Genomic DNA, 20,410 nt, shown 5'->3' with positions numbered 1-20,410 from the left:
AGACACAGCCAGCTGGGCTTGGCAGAGGCTGACCGGTCACACTGGTGTGGTCCCACAGGCAGAAAAGGGACCAACCGACCCCAAGGGCAGAACCCCATCCCAGGGTGGTGTGTCACATAACCTGCAACCTCAAAAAGACCTAACATGGGAAAAGGGACTCTTTAGCCCAACCTATGCCAAGTGCATGCAAGAGCGTGTTTCTCACGCCCTATTGGTTACAATGGAAAGCCATGTCAGCGTACACAGGTGAACCTTTCATGTATCACAGGAGGAAAAACCACACAGCAAAACAACCTACCGTCCAGAGGAGATTTCTCTTCTGCATTCCTGTCTTCCTCTGCCAGCATTACCTCCTCTGTAAAAGGAAAAGAAAACAGCAAGGTTTAACTTCAGGTTTATCACATCCCCTCTTTAAAACCAACTGAGCTGGATGCAGCAGGCATCTGTGCCAGCGGCCACCAAGCTTCCCCATTGCACCACCCAGGTACAAGAAGTCTGTGGTGGAAGGGACGGCTCAGAGTACCGTGTGTCTGACCCCATGTCCCTCTTGCACAGGGGGAGGAGGCCAGATTCACCTCTGAAAGACTGTAGCACTTCCTCCATTATTGCCCTCTTCACAATCAACCACCCACTCCAGTGTCTTTAGCCAGCTATCATCAGCAAGGGACTTCTGGAGACCAAAACCCTTCCTTCAGACCTAGGCAAGACTGCAAGTCAGAGGATGCCATAACCAGCCACGCTGGAGACAGAGAAGTGAATGACTGCTGCTCTTCCATCTCCATAAAGAAGACTTAAGACTCAACCCCTGAAAAACAGACCTCATGGCACAGGGTAACACAGGCAGGGATTGCTGCTGCCACATCCCAGGAGACAGAATATCACCAAATAGCCATCACATTGAATCTTTGTCCCGATAAAATCCACAGCCAAGTTTCCATGGGGGAGTTACGGCCTGCCAGTTCAGATTGCGCAACACGTGCTAGAACACCATGGTTAGTTTCCATCCCTATGTAACTCATCTGAAAAATACAATTTTATGCTTTCCTAGAGGAAAAGAATCCAGAAAACCCTGAAAAGGCAACTTCCCCAAACTGACTCATTTTTATCTGTGTGAAAGATAAATTTCCTGAGGTTTCACAATGCAAATGTCATCACCCGACTCCGTTGCAGTACGCACCACGCTGTGCCAATATTGAAACCACAGATTTGAGCTCACTGCTAGAAAATCATGCGAGGATTTTCTAAAGGACAATCTAAAGCAGAAGAAATATTGAGTTAGCAGCTGGTAAACTGTACACTTCCTTATGTTATTATAAATGACAAATTCTTTCACATGCTTGATGTAATTTGGGATCTTACTAAAAGATCTGACACTTTTCACACCACATTTTGCTTTAAAGTCCATTTCAGCCAGTCTGGATGGAAAACTAATTTCCAAAACAGAAATAATACAAACAAACCAGAGGCCAAACATCAAAGCGTGTAGCTGAAAACTGTATAGAAGAATACTAGAGGGATCAGCACTATGCAGAAGCCTTATATAATCTCTTTATTAATCATCTGGGAAAGAAAGTGAATGATCCATTAATAAGACAGTAAATTGGGAAGGCTGAAAAATAATATCCAGGACTGAGGTAGAATGTAAAAATCAAGCAGAGGAGAACAAAAGTGCAGTTCTGGTGTCCTCTATATAAGAAGGACATGGAGCTGCTGGAGAACGTCCAGAGGAGGCCACAAGGATGATCAGGGGCTGGAGCACCTCCTGTATGGAGAAAAGCTGAAAAAGTTGGGGCTGTTCAGCCTGGAGAAGAGAAGCTGCGTAGAGACCTCATAGCAGCTTCCAGTGTCTGAAGGGGGCTACAAGGATGCTGGAGAGGGACTCTTCATCAGGGACTGCAGTGATAGGACAAGGGGTGATGGGTTCAAACTGAAACAGGGGAAGTTCAGGTTGGAGATAAGGCAGAAGCTCTTCCCTGTGAGGGTGCTGAGGCACTGGCACAGGGTGCCCAGAGAAGTGGCAAATGATCCATCCCTGGCAGTGTTGAAGGCCAGGCTAGACAGGGCCTTGGGCGACACGGTCTAGAGGGAGGTGTCCCTGCCTGTGGCAGGCTGTTGGAACTGGATGATCTTAAGGCCCTTTCCAACCCAAACCATTCTATGATTTTATGAAAATAAGAAAGTACAAACTAGTGCACCAGAGAGATGGAGGAAAGGAGAGCTGAGAGGGAGGGAAATGTCAGGTGAGCTAAAAGTCTGCATTTTAAGAAGTATGAAATCCTTCCAAAACCCACAAGCCAGTATAATGTAGGTTTTTCCTGAGGCTCATTAAGACAGGTCAGGAGAGAGAAATGGACTCTTTTATAGACAGTTCCAAAGACTTCTCTCTGATACCAACACCTCAGAAACCAAAAGGTTCTTCCAAAGTCTTGCCTTAGGGAAAAGCTGTACTGGTGTTTGGAGGTTAAAAGTATATAAGTAGTTAAACAGCAACTAACAATGAACATGACTGCCCTAAAACACATAGAAGGGAGGGGGGTCTGATATGGAGACCCCTTCCCAAAGGCAGCTGGACAAAAGGACTGTAGATGTGAAACACAAAGCAAACCTGTGCTGGAAGAAGCACGAGTCTGAGGTGCACTTATAGTGGACATTTTCCTATAGATTTTTTTAAAACCCTACACTGCTCATGAAGTGTGATTTTAAAAGCTTTGTGTCAGATCTGAAAGTGATATACCCACCTCACTGCACAGGATTCTGCATAAAGAACAAGTCTAACTCCTAGTACTGGTAGAGTCAGTAGTGTCACATAGATATTTTGCACTCATTTGGATTCAGGGATCAGTTCAGTCCTCAGGACTTTGGGGTTCTTCATTTTGTGCTCCTCTGCACAATGCAGATGTAGTTTCTTTCCTTTTCTACATAATGGCAAATCACAGTGAAAAGTCAAAACCATTTGGAGTGGAATGTATGTTCAGGTCTTGCAACAAACAGCAAGCATGGGAAAGTGAACCCATCCCAAAGGAGCTCTTCTGCCACTCTGAGAAAGAAATGCTGACTTTTAGACAGCGTTTGGTAATTAAATAGATTAATACAAGAGACTGCAGGGAGCAGACACACCATGCAGGTGAGCAATGAAAATAATGACCTGGCAAAGGTCAGAAGGCAAGCAGCTGCCCTTCAGGGACAACTCCTGGGTGAGTGCAACACAACAGGGCTGTGTCTGCAGAGGGAAGAACCTCTCGAGAGCCAACACTCTTACTGGTCAATGCTCTGAGGGTTGCTGGTTGCAGTCACATCTTGTCAAACACTAAAAGACTGCAGGAAAGAAAGAGCCTATTCCCTTAGCTGGAAGCTCAGTCCTGCACTTGATTCGTATCAGTGCAGGAGGACAATCATTGCACTGGTTATGGTCAAAGATCTGTAGGTAGGAAAAACAAAATCTAGTTTTTCCCTATTTCCAAGCAGCATCTTGTGTTGCATGCTCCTGTAACAATTTGTCATGACTCTCCATTGTCCTTTGGGCAGCAGAAGAGGAACAATCCTGAGTCCCCAAATCACCCTGGGGGCTGTGAACTGTGTGGATACATAATCATCATGATTTGCAATGGTGTGCTCATGCCATCTGATGTTCCAGTGTCACCTGTGTCCCCAGTCAGATGGTAAGGGGTTTAGCCATACTGAGATTTCAGAAACCAGATTTATAAATGCCAGTGGCACCTCAGAATGTGTAAGGTGTGACAATCTGATACCAATGTATTATCACCTACAAAGCACACACTCATTTGAGACAGCTGTGTAAACCAGCTGAGCCTTTGCCCCAGAATTCAGGCCCTGAGTTGATGCTCAAATATATCTCCATCCATAAACAGGACCCAGCTTTACTTTTCCCTTAAAATAAACAAACCCCAAGTTTCCTCTATGCAATTCCCTCAAGCCCAACATTCTTCCACACCATTTCTCCCCAGTTCTCTCTCTTTGTAGTTAATTCTGTCTGTCTTGTCTCCTCTGGGAAACCAAAGTGGTTTTACCTTAGTGGGGCTTTACATGGTTTTTAAAGCCTGGTATAAAGCCAGCTCAGCAGGTTAGTCATCATTGCTAGCTCTTGTTTCTAAAGCCACACAGCATCCTAAGCAGAGGATCAGAAGTTGTGTTGCCTTTAGTCATCACTGCAACAGAGAATGGAAGAAGATAATTAGGACGCCTGGAAAACCTCCAAACAACAGTGCTTCTATGTTAGAAATAATATTCAACAAAGACAGTATCAGATCAGCATCTTTCCAGCCTCCAAACAAAGGCACAGGGGCTTCACTGGGATATCAGAGTGAGACATGTCCCAGCAGCAAGATTAATTGCTGGTCATTAAGTACTGACAGCATACAGCATGTTCCAGGACTGGAAATAAAGGCAAACCTTCTACTGAGGAAGTGGCAAAGTGAACAATAAAGGAAAAGCAGCAGAGAGACACAGTGCCCCCTCCCTTTCTCTTTGGCATGGGGACATAGAACTTTATGGGCTCTAAAGAAGAGCGGATTATGAGAAATAACTCACATTCAACAGGCAACAGAAGTTAGGAAAAAAGAAAGAACAACTGAATTTAACTGCTGAAGCTTCAGACTTGTTAAATAGAAGAAGTGAATAAAAGAAGAGTAGAGGAAGCCATCACTTTCACATGGAACTCAAATTTGTCTGTCAGGCAATTACTCCCCCTTGCCTTCTTACTCATATTCCTGCCCTTTGTCACTGATTGTTGGTGTCTTCTCCCAGCTGTATCAGGGGTCTTGTTGCTCTGTTTCTTCTACAGAAAGCTGAAACCTGAGGTTCATAAAGCTTTGTTGTGTCAAGGAATGGCATTCAAGTTACAGAATCAGTGCTGTGTGAAAGAGATGGACTTGCAAAGAATTAAAATGCAAAAGCAACTTGATTAGCTCTGAAGTGAAAGACTTCCAGTCTGAGCAAAGTGTTTTCAAAATGATGCATGTCCTTGTTAGATAAGAGAAACATCTTCAAAAGGATATTTGTGGGCTTAACCTCGCTTTGCTCTGTGCAGAGGTCTTCTAGCTCTCGGTTGGAAACGCAGCATGACAGCCTAATAGTTGCTACAAGTTTTGAGGAGTTTAATGGAGAAAGCAGCAGTGGCAAAGTCATTTGCATGGATTACATTGCTTGGCTTCAGCCCTTTTTAATTCCTCTGAAAGGCACAGTTTCAAATTGACTTGGTACAGACTTTGCACAGAGCCCAATGAAAACATGAAATGAAGAGCAGAGGCTGTCCCAGCACACAGCGGGTGGAACAGGACAGGGTTTGCTCATCACTGGTAAGACTCTATTTGATATTGGTTGAACTGAAGAAGAGGTGTTTAGGGAAGAGGACTGTTGGCCTGTGCCTTGAGGAACAACATAGTGCCAAGCATTGTCTTTTACCCATATATCAGCTGTCTTCCAATGGTGGGAAGAGTTGGTCCCTTCAAAGAATTTACTAAGAAATAGACAGTTGACTTTATTCTTCAAGATTAAGATTAAAGGTCTGTTTCTACCTTATCCCTACAGTCCACTTCTAGACAATATAAAGTCGGTGTTTATGAGCTGGACATGGCAATTGCCATACACATTTTTGACCTAAATTCTGTGAGATGCAAGAGATTATGGGGTTTGATCGTTGCTTCTGGCCTGCAATTCACACTAGTATTCAAAGCAGTAAGATTTTCTGTCTTCTAAGATGCTTACAGATTTCTAAGTCATTTAAGGTGGCATGACACTTCTTCTTGACACCCTCAAAAAGAAACCCTAAACCTCTACTGAGTTACAATTTTCCTTCACAGAACCCCAGAATCATCAGGGTTGGAAGGGACCCCTGGAGATCATCTGGTCCAACCCCTTGCCAGGGCAGGGCCACCCAGAGCAGGGCACATGGGAACGTGTCCAGGGTGGGTTTGGGATGGCTCCAGAGAGGGAGACTCCACAACCCCCTGGGTAGCCTGTGCCAGGGATCTGATACCCTCAATGGAAACAAGTTCTTGCTCATGTTGAGGTGACGCTTGTTGTGTGTTAGTTTATGGCCATTGCTCCTCGTCCTGTCACTGGGAACCACTGGAAAGAGTCTGGCACCATCCTGCTGGCACCCACCTCTGAGATACTGATCTGCATGGATGGGATCCCCTCTCTGGCTGCTCTTCTCCAGACTAACCAGGCCCAGCTCCCATAATCTCTCCTTATAAGAGAGATGCTCCAGACTCCCTGCTTAGTTAGTCTTGACCTCATGATGTGGGAATTTTACATGAACTCACCTGTTACCTCATTTGAAAATATTTTAACCCTCCTGACTACCCTGTGTATCATCCAGTCTTCAACAGGCACCTGAGAAACAAGAGAAGCTAGAAACATCCTGCCTGGCCTCTCTATAATCCTAAGTGAAGAAAGTAAATTCCAACTCTAAAGAAATTGGTCAGACTGTGGGTTGAGTTTTATCTTTCAGGTCATGCACGTCTAAATTCAGCACATTTATCTGTGTTACAATTTTCTCTTTCATTCTCCAAACCTCTCTTAAAGCAGCATTTGTTAAACATTTTATCAATTCAGGCTTCCTGTATTAAGTACAACTCACTCAAGTATCTGCAAATTAAGGTTACCACTGTTTGAAACACGTTGGTATAAATCCCTCAAGCAGATAATGCTGCAGTGTTAAACAATCCACATTTAAAACAGCCTGAGCTATGTTTGCTTCCATTTCAACCACAACTCCACTTCTGGTGATTTATCAGTAGTGAGCTGGCACCAAAATCTGTCAGCTCTGCCAAGGTACCTGCTTGAAAAATTCACAAGCACTTTTCATCAATATTTTTCTTCCTCTTTATGCTCTTACTTTACCACAGGAAAAAATATTCAAGGTAACACTAAAAAAAAAAAAAAATTAAAATGTACAATTCAGCTACTGAAGAGCCAGAGGTTTCATTCTTACACCACAAATACGAGACAAGTCATTAGACCAGGACTGGAACGTACTCAAGTCAGTACTTAAGAGGTAGGAAACAAAGACCCCATTGTTTCATTCCGGAGGAGTGAAGTGCCTACAAATTCAGTATAAGAAAGGGTGGATAGTAAAAACCCTTCAAATTTTATCTGATTCACCTTTTTAATGCAGTATGCACAGCAAGAGATAATGCAACATCATTCGGATTACAAGTAGCAGAGGCTGTGGGAAACATTAAAGACACTCAAGAGTGGTCAATAAATGATGAACACAATGCTAAATTAAAATCATTGACAAATAAGAGGTAGTGTACAGATGAAAAAGCGATTTTAGACACTCAACTCCTTTCCTTGGTCCTAAACTAGTTAGAGCCCTTGAGATAAAAACTTGAGAACTACCAAGAACAAGGAAACCTCTTTTCGAGCTCCAGCAACTACTGAGACTATGTAAACCATTACAGAGCAAAAGCTATCAAAGTATTAAATACCACTTTATGAATCACTGCCATGCAGCTTTCCTACCTTGCATCAGAAATAAATGAGAAAAAATGAACAAACTGCCCAGGGAGGATATTATAAATATTAGAAGTCTGGAGATCCTTCCATAGGAAGGGAGGGGGTGGAGCAGCTGGGTTCTGAATGCTTTAGAGCAGGAAAATAAGATGAAACAAGGTAAACTAGAGAAAGCAGAGAAACAAAAGAAATAAAAAGAAATAGGAAGTGCACTCCTGGGCTTATCCTCTCACTGCAGAAAGGCAACCTTTAAACTCGAGGGCAGGACATACAGTTTGGTGGGTTGGTTTGGTTCTGTTTTGAGTCAAACCAACTGCTAACATGTGGAACTCCGTGCTACATGATTCAGTGAGGGCAAGGAAACAGATATTTTGCATGGATAACGGCATTGTCCCCCACACAGTACTGGACAAGGAAGATTGACTGTCTAGTTTGGAAATCCAAGATCATGTCCTGGCCTCTGAAGCAGAAATGGGAAATCCCCATCGATGCCAGTCACAGATTTCAGCTCCTGAATTCAACACTCAATTCTGTTTTGGTTAGCTTTCACAATACCTTTTGTATCCAAAGATTTACTAACACTGCTAAGCTGATTTTAATTATTGATATTATTCAGCTGTACTGGAAGCTTGCTTTATATTCCTGTTGCATTTTCAGCCTTGCTTTTTTCAGAGTATTTTTATTATTCACTGATTCAGCTATTTTGCATACACTTTCCTATTCTAGAAAACCTTCTGGATCTTGTGTTAATAGACAAAGTAAAAAGATGGGCATTTTACAGCATACTAATGTGGTATTTATTCAGCACTGGCTATACAGAAATAGAATAACCAGCCATTCCCACAGGGTGCAAAGCTGGAGCAGAGACCGGCTGTATGTTTTATAACTTCTCTACCTCAACTTTCAGACAAGTTCAGCTGATGACCTCTGCATGGCTCTTCTTGGCAGAGCAGTCACCACACCTAAAGGAAGCACCCCTGCAAAGGAATTCTCATCTTTATTTTATGGATGGGGAGGACAGGATTTAGAGAAATCGTGAAAGCCTTAAACGAATGATTAAAAGCCTTAAAAGCTTTTGCCACCAGAGCCAAAGGAGAACCACGGAGCACTGGATAAACCAGTGATTTGTATTTGAGGTAGCACAAAAGCTTTAAACACATGGGAAGACGAACTATAAATGGAAAGTGAATGATTCTTCCATAGAATGAAGTGTGGTCACCTAACTGAGGACAGCTGCTTTGGAACAGCCACAGTGAATAAAAGTCCATCAATACAACTGGTACTCAATTGACACTCAGAGTAGTGCTATGGGAAATGGTGGTTTCCAGACACTAAACCAACTGCTGCTACTTCTTCCTGGTTTACATTTCAATGATTCAGCCTTCTTTCTCTCTGGCCAGGTTTTCAAAAGTCATGCTCACACCACTGCCCTCCAGGGAGGGACCTGCAGCAGGGCAGAGCCCTGCTCCCCAAGGAACGTCAGCCAGCAGATCCCTTCAGAGGAGACAGCAGAAGCAAAGCGGCAAGAGCCACACGTAAATGCTCTTCCAAATAGCGGCACCCAGCTTGTGCACGTGAAACAGAAGCTGTAAATTCAGACGAAGAACAGCTTACCCACAGAACTGCAGCAGGATGCTCTGTCTCCTGGCTTGTACACAGCTTAGGCATGCACAGCGATTTGCTGTGACTGTACATTTACTTGCTTGCATGAGCACGTTTTAGCACATCTGGCCTCTGGCACCAGTATGGGTTTCAAAACAAGCAATAGTGATGTAGCTTTCAGTGTGGCACCAGCTCACAGGTTAGGACCAGTTCTACCATCAGCTGATGTCAAGCGAGCCACTATGTAACGTTGGACCTCAGTTTCCCCATTTATAAAGAGCAAGGATGAAGCTGATGTGCCTAGAAAGGCACCTGAAAATTTATTTGAGAAACCACAGCTTCCTCCTCCCCCCATCACTGTTTTAAAAGACATTTTCACTTTACTTAGGTGTTCCAGCTTCTCAGAAAAGCAAGCAAGGAAGCAAATTAACACCAGAAGATTTCTTGATGCTACGTGAGTGAATTGCACTGTGGTCATGCCAGCTACTCCATGACACAGAAAAGTTATTGGTAATCTTTACTGTCCGATAAAAAGGAAAAGCAAAGCATGCTATTTTTTGTTAAATTAGTGTGTTTGGGTCCTTGAAGTTGCTCACTGCTTACAATAAAGTGCAATGCTCAGTTATAACAGTTATAAAGCAACGTTAATGTGTTCTGGGGCGAGTTCCATGGAAGTGATCTCTATAGCTCATAAAACTGTATTTTGCCATCATAGCAAGAGAGGTTTATAAAACAGCTGTGGTGGAAAGTAAATAAAACACAAATGACTCATCCAAGGGAACAGTTTCCCCACTGTGGACACTTTGGGCACTGTATCACTTTTTATATCACACTGTATTAAGACAACTGTTTTGATCTCAGCAATAGAGAAAGACGGCCCAGCTCCTTTGGGTTTGCTTAACAAAACCGAGATCTTTGGCAATAATTTTAGTGTGAATGCTCAGAAACAAGCCCAACAAAAATAACAAGTGCTACCTGGGCCCTCTCTAGTCTTCTGTTACCTCCAATACGGAGGACTAGTTCGCTGTCACCACCAGACTCTTCTTGCCACATGACACATGGAACAAGGATGGGAGATCTCTTGCCTTACCTGCTTTGAAGATCCACTCCAAGTATCCATTTAGCTCCCGTTCAATTTGCTGCTGCCTGCGGAGTTTCAGGAAAGCCCGACGATTTTCTACCCTCTCTCGTTCTTTGGCAAATTCACTATGGAGAGAGAATGAGGAAGCACATCACAAGTGGTCAGGGAAAACACACAGCCCCTCTTTTGTCTTTCAGGTTGTATCCATGAAGCTTGTGAAGTCGACGACAGCACTAGTGAGCGGAAACCACAGCATGCTATGTGTTGTCATCCAACTTCTCTAGAAACACGGTATCAAGCCGCAGTGACACCAGCACTTCTTTGGTGTTGGAAGAGCTCTACTCTCCCCTGTTAGCCTTTCTTCAAGTTCTCCCATACTTAAGATGACTGACAAACACAACTCAAACGGCAGCTACAAGTGAGGATGGGCACACTGGGGTCAAGTTGAAATAGCCCCAGTGCTCTGGGTAAGGGGTAACAATGATCTTGCTATTCCCTAAAAGTCACATGGAAAACAAGTATCTCGATGTCAGATCATTAAAACAGGACCATACAGGGAAACCAGAGAGGAAGGTTCATCGTTGGATGAAAGAAGGTTCATAGCAAAAACCTTACCCAAGTCCATCCTACTGCCCAGTTTGAAATGATGCTAAAACAACAGTTCAGCCACCACCCTAAACCACCTACATTGGGAGTTTCCCCAAGCTAACCTATATCACCTCTGAAAAGTTCCTGATGTTTATCTACCATTTACGGAGCTCTGAACCAGCCTCTGTAACCCCTTGTTATATATTGTGGAGCAACTCCCACAGTAGTTTAATCTGTATAGTTAAATGTGGGATTGGGCTTTTGTCCCCCATGAACACCAGCAGTTCACCCCTCTCATTTGGGGTCTTAACTCTGCTGCATCCTTCAAATCTTCAGTTAGCTGCTAGCTGTTGCAAACCTGGAGTCAAGCACTGCTCATGCCTAAAATCTCACCCAGTCACCAATTCATTACCCACACATGCTCCTCAAACACCAGTGAGAAGATGGGAGAAAGGAGGAAGAATAGGGGGAAAACAAACTGCAGAGTGCCAGAGGCACTTTTATATTCACAGTCTACACTTCATCCTTCAAAGCTGACACTTTTGCTTTGCTTGGCAGGACTGTGTGAGAGGGGATTGTAGGAAGGGATTGTAGGAAGAACTTGGCTCAGCACTGTGATGCAGACCGGTACCAGCCACTGATGCGAGAGCTGCCATCAGCTGAGCTGTTACCTTGACTTTGGCAACACATCCCTGTCTCCTGACTCCCCTTTCCTGTCTCCCACCTGACAGGGCAGCCCATGACCCCATCCTTGAAATGGAGGAAGCTGAAACATCACTCTCAATTGACAGTTCCTCCTTGGCATTCAGCATGTGTCTGCCAGATGAATCGGAATCTTGCACCTGTCAGCTGGACCACTGATGTTCTCCCTTTTCTTTTTTAATGTACTCATTTCTGGTTCAGTGCCTGCTGGTTGGGGCCACAGACCTCCTCTCACTTCTGATTTCTCTCTGGAGCAGGAAGAATGAGATCAGACAGCACAAGGTGACAACATGCATTTAAATTGCCAGACATGGAGGGGTCGCAGCTCCTGCACTGCAGGCTCGAGTCACCACAAACTTCCCAGAGCTGGGCTGTGCTGGGTGGGAGCAGGAGGCAACACACAGTGGGGAGTTTCACAGAATCCAGCCTGGTTTCTGTTGAAGGGACCTTAAAGCTCCTCCAGCTCCAACCCCTGTGTCCAACCTGGCCTTGAACACTGCCAGGGATGGGGCAGCCACAGCTTCTCTGGGCACCCTGTGCCAACATGCCACCATTTCATGGCATGCTTCATGAAGGACCTGGGCAGGCAGGAAGGGCAGCAGATAAACCATGGCACCATTCCCTCATCCCTCTGGAGGAGGCCAGGGAGAGCTTTCGCTTGCAAAGCCTTTCACCCTCTGCCAGCTCCTATTTGGCCTAAGGAAAGTAACAGCTACCTAGAACTTTCCCCTTTAATCTCAACTTTAAACATGTAAGAAAACAAGGGAGAAACTGTGGAAAGTTGCAAACCTTCAGTAGTTTCTGTACACCTACGCACGCTCTTCAGGGGACATCAAAATGCCATATTTCATCTAAAAATATTTCAGCGGAAGTTTTCCTGTCAGTTCTAAATGAAAACACAGAAAGTCCTATGGGAATGTTTGGGAGCACTAAGTTTCTTCTTTTATTTGGCAGAATTGCCACCAACTGCAAAAATCTCCCAACTCACCAGAAGGAAACCTGAGCAGGAAATATGCTGGTCCTCTAGAACTTTGGCCAGTTCTGGAATGAATAATGATGTTCACCCATTCTCATACTTTGGTTTTGTCAACTTCCTGATGCCCCAAAGCATTCACTTTCAGCACTGTCTGGATAGGCATTAAGAGGAGGAAAGGTGAAAGGTTGGTACTCCTACATACAGTGCAGCAACAGGAGACACTGCTTTGGAAGAAGCCACACTCTGAGTAGATGACTACCGTGCACTTAGTTACAACATGACACTTGTGAATAACTGATTCTATAGAGACAGCAGGAACAAACAGAAACCAAAGGAAGGGCATTCATCATGGAAACCACACGCCATCCACTCAAGCCTAGCGCGTCACATTTTTCTTCTCAAGAGTGGTCGGTGCTTAAAGCCACCAGGAAGATGGATGATTGCTGCTTATCACCTTGGTGGGTGGAAGGGCAAAATAAATCTTGGTGTAAGTATGCACTGAAATAGCTGCTTCAGGGAAATTCAGGAGCACCTCCCCCAGCCACAAAAAGAGACAAGGTCAACTCATGTGTAACCACCAGGGCTAGGAAAAGACTATAAACCAATGAAGTTCTTACAAGTACTTTATCCATGCTGGCCTTGAATTAAAAATACTGTCACAGCAACTGAAAAGGGAAAAATTAAACAACCTAAAATCAGCATCCCCTGAGACACTGATTAACTTTCCTATATGACAGCAGAGAGCTGAAATAGAGCATCATGTAATGTGCCTCCTGGTCTTGGGTTTCATGGCCCACTCCCAGGGTGACAGCAGGTCTCCTGCAAGACTAATCACAGTGTTAAACCTCTGCACGTCGGGTTTTCTGCTTGGAAAGCAGACAGGAATGATTCCCACTCACAGGGAAGAAGCAGAGAGAGATGATACGGCATCACTGTCCTAGCTGCCACTAACGGGGCTGATGATTAGCAATTCCTAATAGCAACACAGGTAATTAGCTGCTCATTCAGGGTAACACCACTGAGCTACACATGATCTCATGAAACCTCAGATGTTAAAATGGGAGTACAGCCTTCAGCTATTGAATCTATAGCACTGTTCAGAGGGAGCTGAAAAAAACACAGCTCTCAGAAGGACTCTGCCAGAGACTCCTGGAATGCAGATGTAAAGAACTTTTAGAATTTTAAGTCTGAAAAATACATAAATTAAAAAGAAAAAAAAAAAAGAAGAAAATTTAGAACTGGCTTCATCTCCAGTCCAAGTACATCAAAGGAATGAGTAAAGTTGCTCCTGGATGGCACATGATGTCCAGGGACATAGTCCTGCCTGGATGAATGCAGCCCTCAGGAATGAAGAGGAGCCAGGTAACTCAAGTGGGTGAGCTGCTGGCAAAGGCACCTGCCAGCACTACAGATGTTTCACTGAGTTACTCAAAGGCCAAAACTCAAGAATCCTCCAGGTGGAGAAACAAAATTGGCCAAGACAGGAGGTTTGATTTGTAAGCTTTGTTGCCTGAATGTGAAGCAGCGCCCAAGAACAGATTTGATACCTGTCAGCAGCCTGGTAAGCAGCCCGTGTCACTCAGGAGCAGGGAAGAACAGGCTGGAGGTAGAAGATGGAGTACAGCAGCTCCTGTGGCTGCCTGGCAAGATGGAAAAGCATCACAACACCTGTTGGAAGAGCAGCAGTGGTACAGAATCACTTGTGTTCTGCTCCTCTGGGGATGCTTGGATGGAAAGTGAAGTGTTCAAAGTGATGGAAAGTGAAGTGTTCAAAGTTCCTGTTTCAATCCACTCCTTTTACATTCAGCAAGGAAGTAACCCCAAAAGAAGCTTTGTGCCAATTATGCACATAACTCTCAGTAAGCTTGCAACAAGAGCAAGACTGAGGTAGGAATTTCCTTAAGAGGCTGCAAAGGGACTGCAGAGATAAGGACATGCACTTGTAGCACCCGAACATATGAAGATGGTGGATAAGAGAGAGAGTGATATGAACACAACACTATCTGCATTTGTGCTTTTGGCAGGCTTTAGCCACTTGCTCGGGCTGTATGCCACTTAGCAGGCCCTTCAGAGTGCCTTGTGCCTTCCTAGCACAAGGACTGCACACACTTCCAGGCCTCCCAGCATCCTGAGAGCATCCACATGCAAGCAGAGACAACTGCATTTTAAGAGGTGGGGGGAAGTCCATTTCCTACCAGTTCCTTTGGTTAATCAGCTGGGGGAAGGAAATGGGGAAAGAGCCTTCAGTCAACTTTTCCTTTCCCTCTCAGGTCTGTTTCTGATGCTGGGGTTTGCCACCTTGTCCTAATCCAACCAAATCCCAGCTGCTTGGGTGGAGGCAGTTACAATAACATGGAAGGCAGATTCCTGCTGAGCCAATCCTCCTTGTCCTCCTACCATTCCGTAGGTCCCTCAGTACTTGTGTGATTGAGTTTGCTCCCTCACACACACAGTCCTGCAAAGCACCTCGGGGCTTGGTTCACCAGGTCTGATACAGTTAATGCTCCTAACATTTCATTCACTAACTGCAGAAGCACCCACGTGTTTATAGAAAAGCAGCTCCAGGGAGAGAGTTTGTTCTATGGGTTCCTATCTGTCTTTTGTCTTCCTGGAGAACAATAAACCCTTTATAAGGGAGAAAGCAACAAAAAAGCCCAACACCTTTATGACTGTCACTGTTTATGCAACTAAAGGAACAAAGCCTTGGCTGTGCTTAATATCTTGTTTACCTTCTGGAAATGTATTTTGAGAGACAAAGGCATCTCCAAGATGGAGAATGAGCAGGAGCAAGGTGGACAGTGGGGAGTGGAAAGAGAGAAAAGCAGGTGCTCAGTGTCCTGGTTGTAGGCACAGGAGGAGTCTGGGACCCTGCAGAGCATCCTCACCCCTCCTGTGGGTGTTGCGGTGACTCAGGGCAGTGCAGAGGAAGTCAGGACACCAGATAGGAAGGGGGGTATGTGAATCACAACAGCAAAGCAAAGGATCTGAGCAGGGACCACGGACATCATCTTTCCTTGATTCCTGCAGCATTTTGCTTCAGCAACGGTGCATTGGCATGGAATCCCAGCCTGGTTTGTGTTGGAAGGGACCTTAAAGCTCATCCAGTTCCAACCCCTACCACGGGCAGGGACACCTTCCACTAGAGCAGCTTGCTCCAAGCCCCTGTGTCCAACCTGGCCTTGAACACTGCCAGGGATGGGGCAGCCACAGCTTCGCTGGCTCTGTCACTAGGAAACCATCAGCAACAGCAGCACCAGTGATTCTTTGAACTTTTAGGGATTAAAGGACCCACCTCAGCTCACAACACAGCTCTGAGAGCCTGAAAGGGGCTGCCGGGAGGCAGCAGCAGGAGAACAGCAATCCTGCAGGGATGACACCCTGCAGGCCAGCATCTCAAAGGCACCAACCTTTGGTGTTTCTAAGGAAAGGTCCCTTAGTAAAGGAGGAGAGACAGCCACATCAGGGGCTGAATTATTCACTGCAGCACTCAGAAAGCAAGGGGCAAGATGAAGGGGCTGGGTGTGGGGGAGAGGAGAGGAGAAAAAGCATCATTCCCTTCAGTATGCTAACGTGGTGAGTTGGAAATATACATGGAGGATAGAATCAAATCTGGCTTTAGGAAAGAAAAATACTAAATAAATCCAGGGGTAAATAGACAAACAGTGTGATTTCTAGCTGGGAAGATGCAAACCCAAGAGGACGTGGCTCAGCTGTGTCCATAGTCAGATGCTTGCACCCAGGAGGGCTGCAAACAAAATGAGATGAGCAAGGACATGGGTTTCTTTACCATAGCATCAGACATCTTTACCACAGAAAGGCCCAGGAAGACTTCAAGGATGAGCCAAGGTATGGTTATTATTAACAGACAAACTCCTCAAGTGCAGAGAAACCTGCAGGTACAACTAAAGCTGATTTGATGCCTCTGACTTACTGACCTGAAAATGTGAAAAGAACTGCAAGTATTGTTAAATCTCTGTTTTAAATACCTCTAAAATCTGGCCCATGCCACCACTGAATGTAAGATAGCACACTAATTAGAAAGCCCATCTCAAACAAGAAAAAGCAAGGAAATGTACCTCATTTGGGCAAGAAGAAAATCTGAGGGAAGTGAAAGAAAACACATCCCAGGAGCACAGAGACATCACACCAGAAATTGCTGGAATGAGAGGAAACCAAGCAACTGATTAACCTGGAAAAGCATCAGTAAGAATTTCCTTATGCCAGTGACATTTAGTGCCTCCAAGACATTGTTTTCCTGGTGGTTTGCTCACAGTCAGAGTTCTGAACCCTGTTATTAAACAAGGAAAGCCCAGCAAAGGACTAAGATTTCTTAGTGCAGAAGATGACAGAGCTCTGTGGTTCATCAGCTGTCCCATCAGCTGCATGAAATCCCAAAGATACACAGTGCTGTATGCTTCTATCTCACCTGGATCTACAGATGGCCAAGATCACACTGGGCACGGCCTGAGGAGGCATGTCCATCTCTCCCAGACTAAGCCTAAACATACAGACCCAGCTGGCTCATAATCCATCCTTACATCCACAGTTTAGGACTGGCTCAATCAGTCCTGCGCAGCTACAGCTGCTTCTGCTTTCTCCTCATTGCTCTAAAGAGAGGGAAAATATAGCTTTCCTCAACCATCTGATAGAGGATGAAAGTATCACTGAGAGATTGATCTCTCAGCACCGAGCCAGGCTTCACAGTCACTTTTATCACTGAACATAGCAGGAAGATGCTTCAAATGCAAGCCAGATATGGGATACACGTTGTATTTCTAGAAAGAGGAACAGCACAGAGGTGAAGCCTTCAATACATCTTCCTTCCATTCATCTTTACGTTCAGCTGGTGCTGATTTCACTTTGATTCCACCTAATCCGACTTGAAATGCTGTGAGTGTCACAACTGGGCAAATCTGGCTTGAAGGATGTAACAACGAAGAGAGAAAAAGGATTAAAAAGCATCATTTATCTCATAGGATCAGCCTCCTGCAATTGTTGGATGAACCTCTGGCTCTGTTCATCAAGTCTCCACCGCTGAGTCCAAAGCAGAGGCCCCAGGATATTAAAATTTAGGTCTCTTATGTATCATTCCTATATTGCAGACTTTAATTTCATTGCAGTGTAACAGAAGAGCAAATAAAAGTAGTTTGTCTCTCCTACGCTGACCAAACCACGAAAGAGGCAAAGGATCCACATTCAATAGGACATTCAGCTTGGTGAGATGAAGCTCACGTGGAAAGTCATTGCTCCCTGACCCCTTCTGCAAGAAACACACACGGCTCCCACGGTTCCTGTTTGCAGCAGTGGCTTTGTTAAAAAGGGGGATGAGCAAGGAACAACAGGAAAGAAAATAAGGGTTTTTTTTCCCTTTCTGCTCCTTTTTAAGCACAGGCTGGGGAAAGCCTAAAAGCAATGAGGAAGCAGAACCTCATCTCTTTTCATGATGCAGCTCTTTCGCTGCAAATAATTAACGGCAGCCAAAGTCAGATCACAGCAGGTAACAGTGAACTTGGAACGAATGAGCAGGGAAAATGAATTATTATCTCTGTAATGAGGGAGAAGGAGGACAGAAGAACTCTTTGTCATTATGACAAATTAATCAGCCTGATTCTTCTCCAGCCTCTGCACGTCTTTGCAGGCTGAAGTTTTATGATCTCAATCTGGCAAAATTCCTCACGATGGGAAAACATGTCATGGGGCTCAGCAGAGCAAGTCACCGAGACAGCTGGTTCAGCGAGGTCTGGATGGGGCTCTGCATCCTCCCAGGGAGTTGCTCTAACAGCACAAAAGCCTCGGTCACCCAAGGTACAAGTTAGAAACAGATATCCCCCAGGGAGACTAAAACATACAATCAGGAGAGTGTTTAATGGGAGTCTGCCCAGGGAGCATCACCCCATGCTGAAGACTGCTCAAAACAGTGTGCAGCAGTGAAGAACTAAAGCACCGTTTACCCTGACCCTGGTCTGCCTGCAAGGTGCCAGCACACTCTGTAGCTGTGTCCCTTGCCAGGCTCCTGCTGTCACAAAGATGCTGCATCCGTTCAAAACATCTCCCTGCAGCTCTTACACCAGGTGGTCTCATAGAACAAGAGGCAGGTGCTGCGCATCTCAGGACAGAGCAGCTCTGGACCACATTATCATAGAATCAGACCAGTTTGTGTTGGAAGGGACCTTAAAGCTCATCCAGTTCCAACCCCCTGCCATGGGCCAGGACACCTTCCACTAGAGCAGCTTGCTCCAAGCCCCATCCAACCTGGCCTGAATTATTATGGTAATACTTAAGAAGGGAAGATGCAAACTGGCCACTGCAGTGCCTCTCCCCACTTTGTCATCGCAGCCAGATGAGTAAACCTCAGGAAAGATCATTTCTCTTCACAGGCTGGTCTGGAAATACCTCAGGCTTCACCATAAATATTTGAGGACATGACAAGCAGCATTTTTCACACTTGAGAGAAACAGACTCAGTATTCAAATGCATCATTCACAGTGCACTGCCCTCTCTGGCCAGCACTCCCGCTGTCTCGCCACCCCCACCACTGCATGAAGCAGTGCCAAAAAGCACTTAGCCTTGAAATAAGTTAAATCATCTTCCTCACAGCATCCCATGGTAACATTTATCCTCTTTGAATTGTTTTGATGGTTTGGATTACACAATCACAAATGTATTGTACAGAATCATCCAGCTCATTACCAGGCAAAATTAATACCCAGCTCAACACCCCAGGAGTAGAAAAGTCCATAATCCCACCAGCCCACGGTAGAAAGCTGCTAGCTGGGCTGAGAGGATGCTGAGGGCTGGGAGGGAACAGCAGCAGAGAAAAACAGCACTGGAAATCAGTGCTCAGGCAGGGAACACCAGGAAGCTCAGGTGTACATGGAGACGGGTGCACGGGTGGCAGACGGCTGCAGCAAGAAAGCAGTAAAACATGAGATGAAGAATAAGCCTTGGTCAGGACTTCTCAGTTCAATGGAGGACATCTGTGTTTCTGTTCCTCCTCTTCCTGCCTTGGGGAGATACAAAGCACCTCTGTTACCTGCCCCCCAAGAGATCATCTGGAAAAGCTGAAATAAATCCTATAACAGTCTTACAATACCTAAAGGGGTCCTACAAGAAATCTGAAGGGGGACTTTTTGTAAGGGCCTGTAGGGACAGGCCAAGGGGAATGGCTTTAACCTGCCAGAGGGGAGACTGAGCTGAGCTCTTAGGCAGAAGCTCTTCCCTGTGAGGGTGCTGAGGCGCTGGCACAGGGTGCCCAGAGAAGCTGTGGCTGCCCCATCCCTGGCAGTGTTCAAGGCCAGGTTGGACACAGGGGCTTGGAGCAAGCTGCTCTAGTGGAAGGTGTCCCTGCCCGGGGCAGGGGTTGGAGCTGGAGGAGCTTTAAGGGCCCTTCCAACACAAACCAGGCTGGGATCCTGTGATTCGCTCTTCAATGTAAACTGCAGAACCATGTGCAGAGTACAATAAAAAGTTTATCAGGATCATCTCAGGGGATTTTCTGGTCAGAACTGAAGCTAAACCCCATGACATCCCTAGCAGCAAACAACCCTGTCTTCAGGGGAAAATAAAAGGCACCTGGAGTCAACCCTTCTTGTCATGACTTGGAGCCAGAACGTTCCCATGATGCCACCAGAGGTAGCCAATCTCTTTTTCTATAGAAAGGTGGTATTCCCTGTGATGGATTCCCTGTTGTTCCACTCTCTACTGGAAACCTTACAAAATGCTACCCCAGTTTCTGGGAAACACTGCGGCCCAGCTTTCTGGAACAAGGCTGGCATGGCTAGAATGGCTTCTGATGGTTATAACGGATGTAAAGTCAAGGGCAGGCCTCTACTATGAGCAAAACAATACATCCTTTGAGCGGATGATGGTGCAGCAGGACTTCAGCAGGGTGTTTAACCTTTTTTTTGGTCTTTCACAATTCCCTTTCCCCTTTTTTTATGTCTGTGACTGGGGAGGTATCAGGCTTGGGCAGTCCCCCCAGT

General features: G+C 45.3%; 1 protein-coding gene across 13 annotated transcripts in view; it reads right to left on the bottom strand.

Annotated features, from left to right (window-relative positions):
- Nucleotides 1–20,410, bottom strand: part of CACNA1B (calcium voltage-gated channel subunit alpha1 B) — a 297,887-nt gene that overhangs the window by 140,203 nt on the left and 137,274 nt on the right. For all 13 annotated transcript variants that reach the window (XM_057407342.1, XM_057407353.1, XM_057407354.1 and 10 more), the window contains 2 exons: nucleotides 10,172–10,287; nucleotides 299–355 (listed from right to left, as the gene is read on the bottom strand). In XM_057407342.1, coding sequence (XP_057263325.1) covers nucleotides 299–355; nucleotides 10,172–10,287 — 173 coding nt within the window. The remainder of the gene's footprint in view (nucleotides 1–298; nucleotides 356–10,171; nucleotides 10,288–20,410) is intronic.

This window comes from Pezoporus wallicus, unplaced genomic scaffold (genome assembly GCF_028554395.1).
Source record: "Pezoporus wallicus isolate ANWC-B61680 ecotype Strahan unplaced genomic scaffold, APGP_CSIRO_Pwel_v1 contig_8234, whole genome shotgun sequence".
Taxonomy (NCBI): Eukaryota; Metazoa; Chordata; class Aves; order Psittaciformes; family Psittacidae; genus Pezoporus; species Pezoporus wallicus.
Note: the sequence above shows the minus strand (reverse complement) of the source record. Positions and strands in the feature narration are given on the sequence as shown.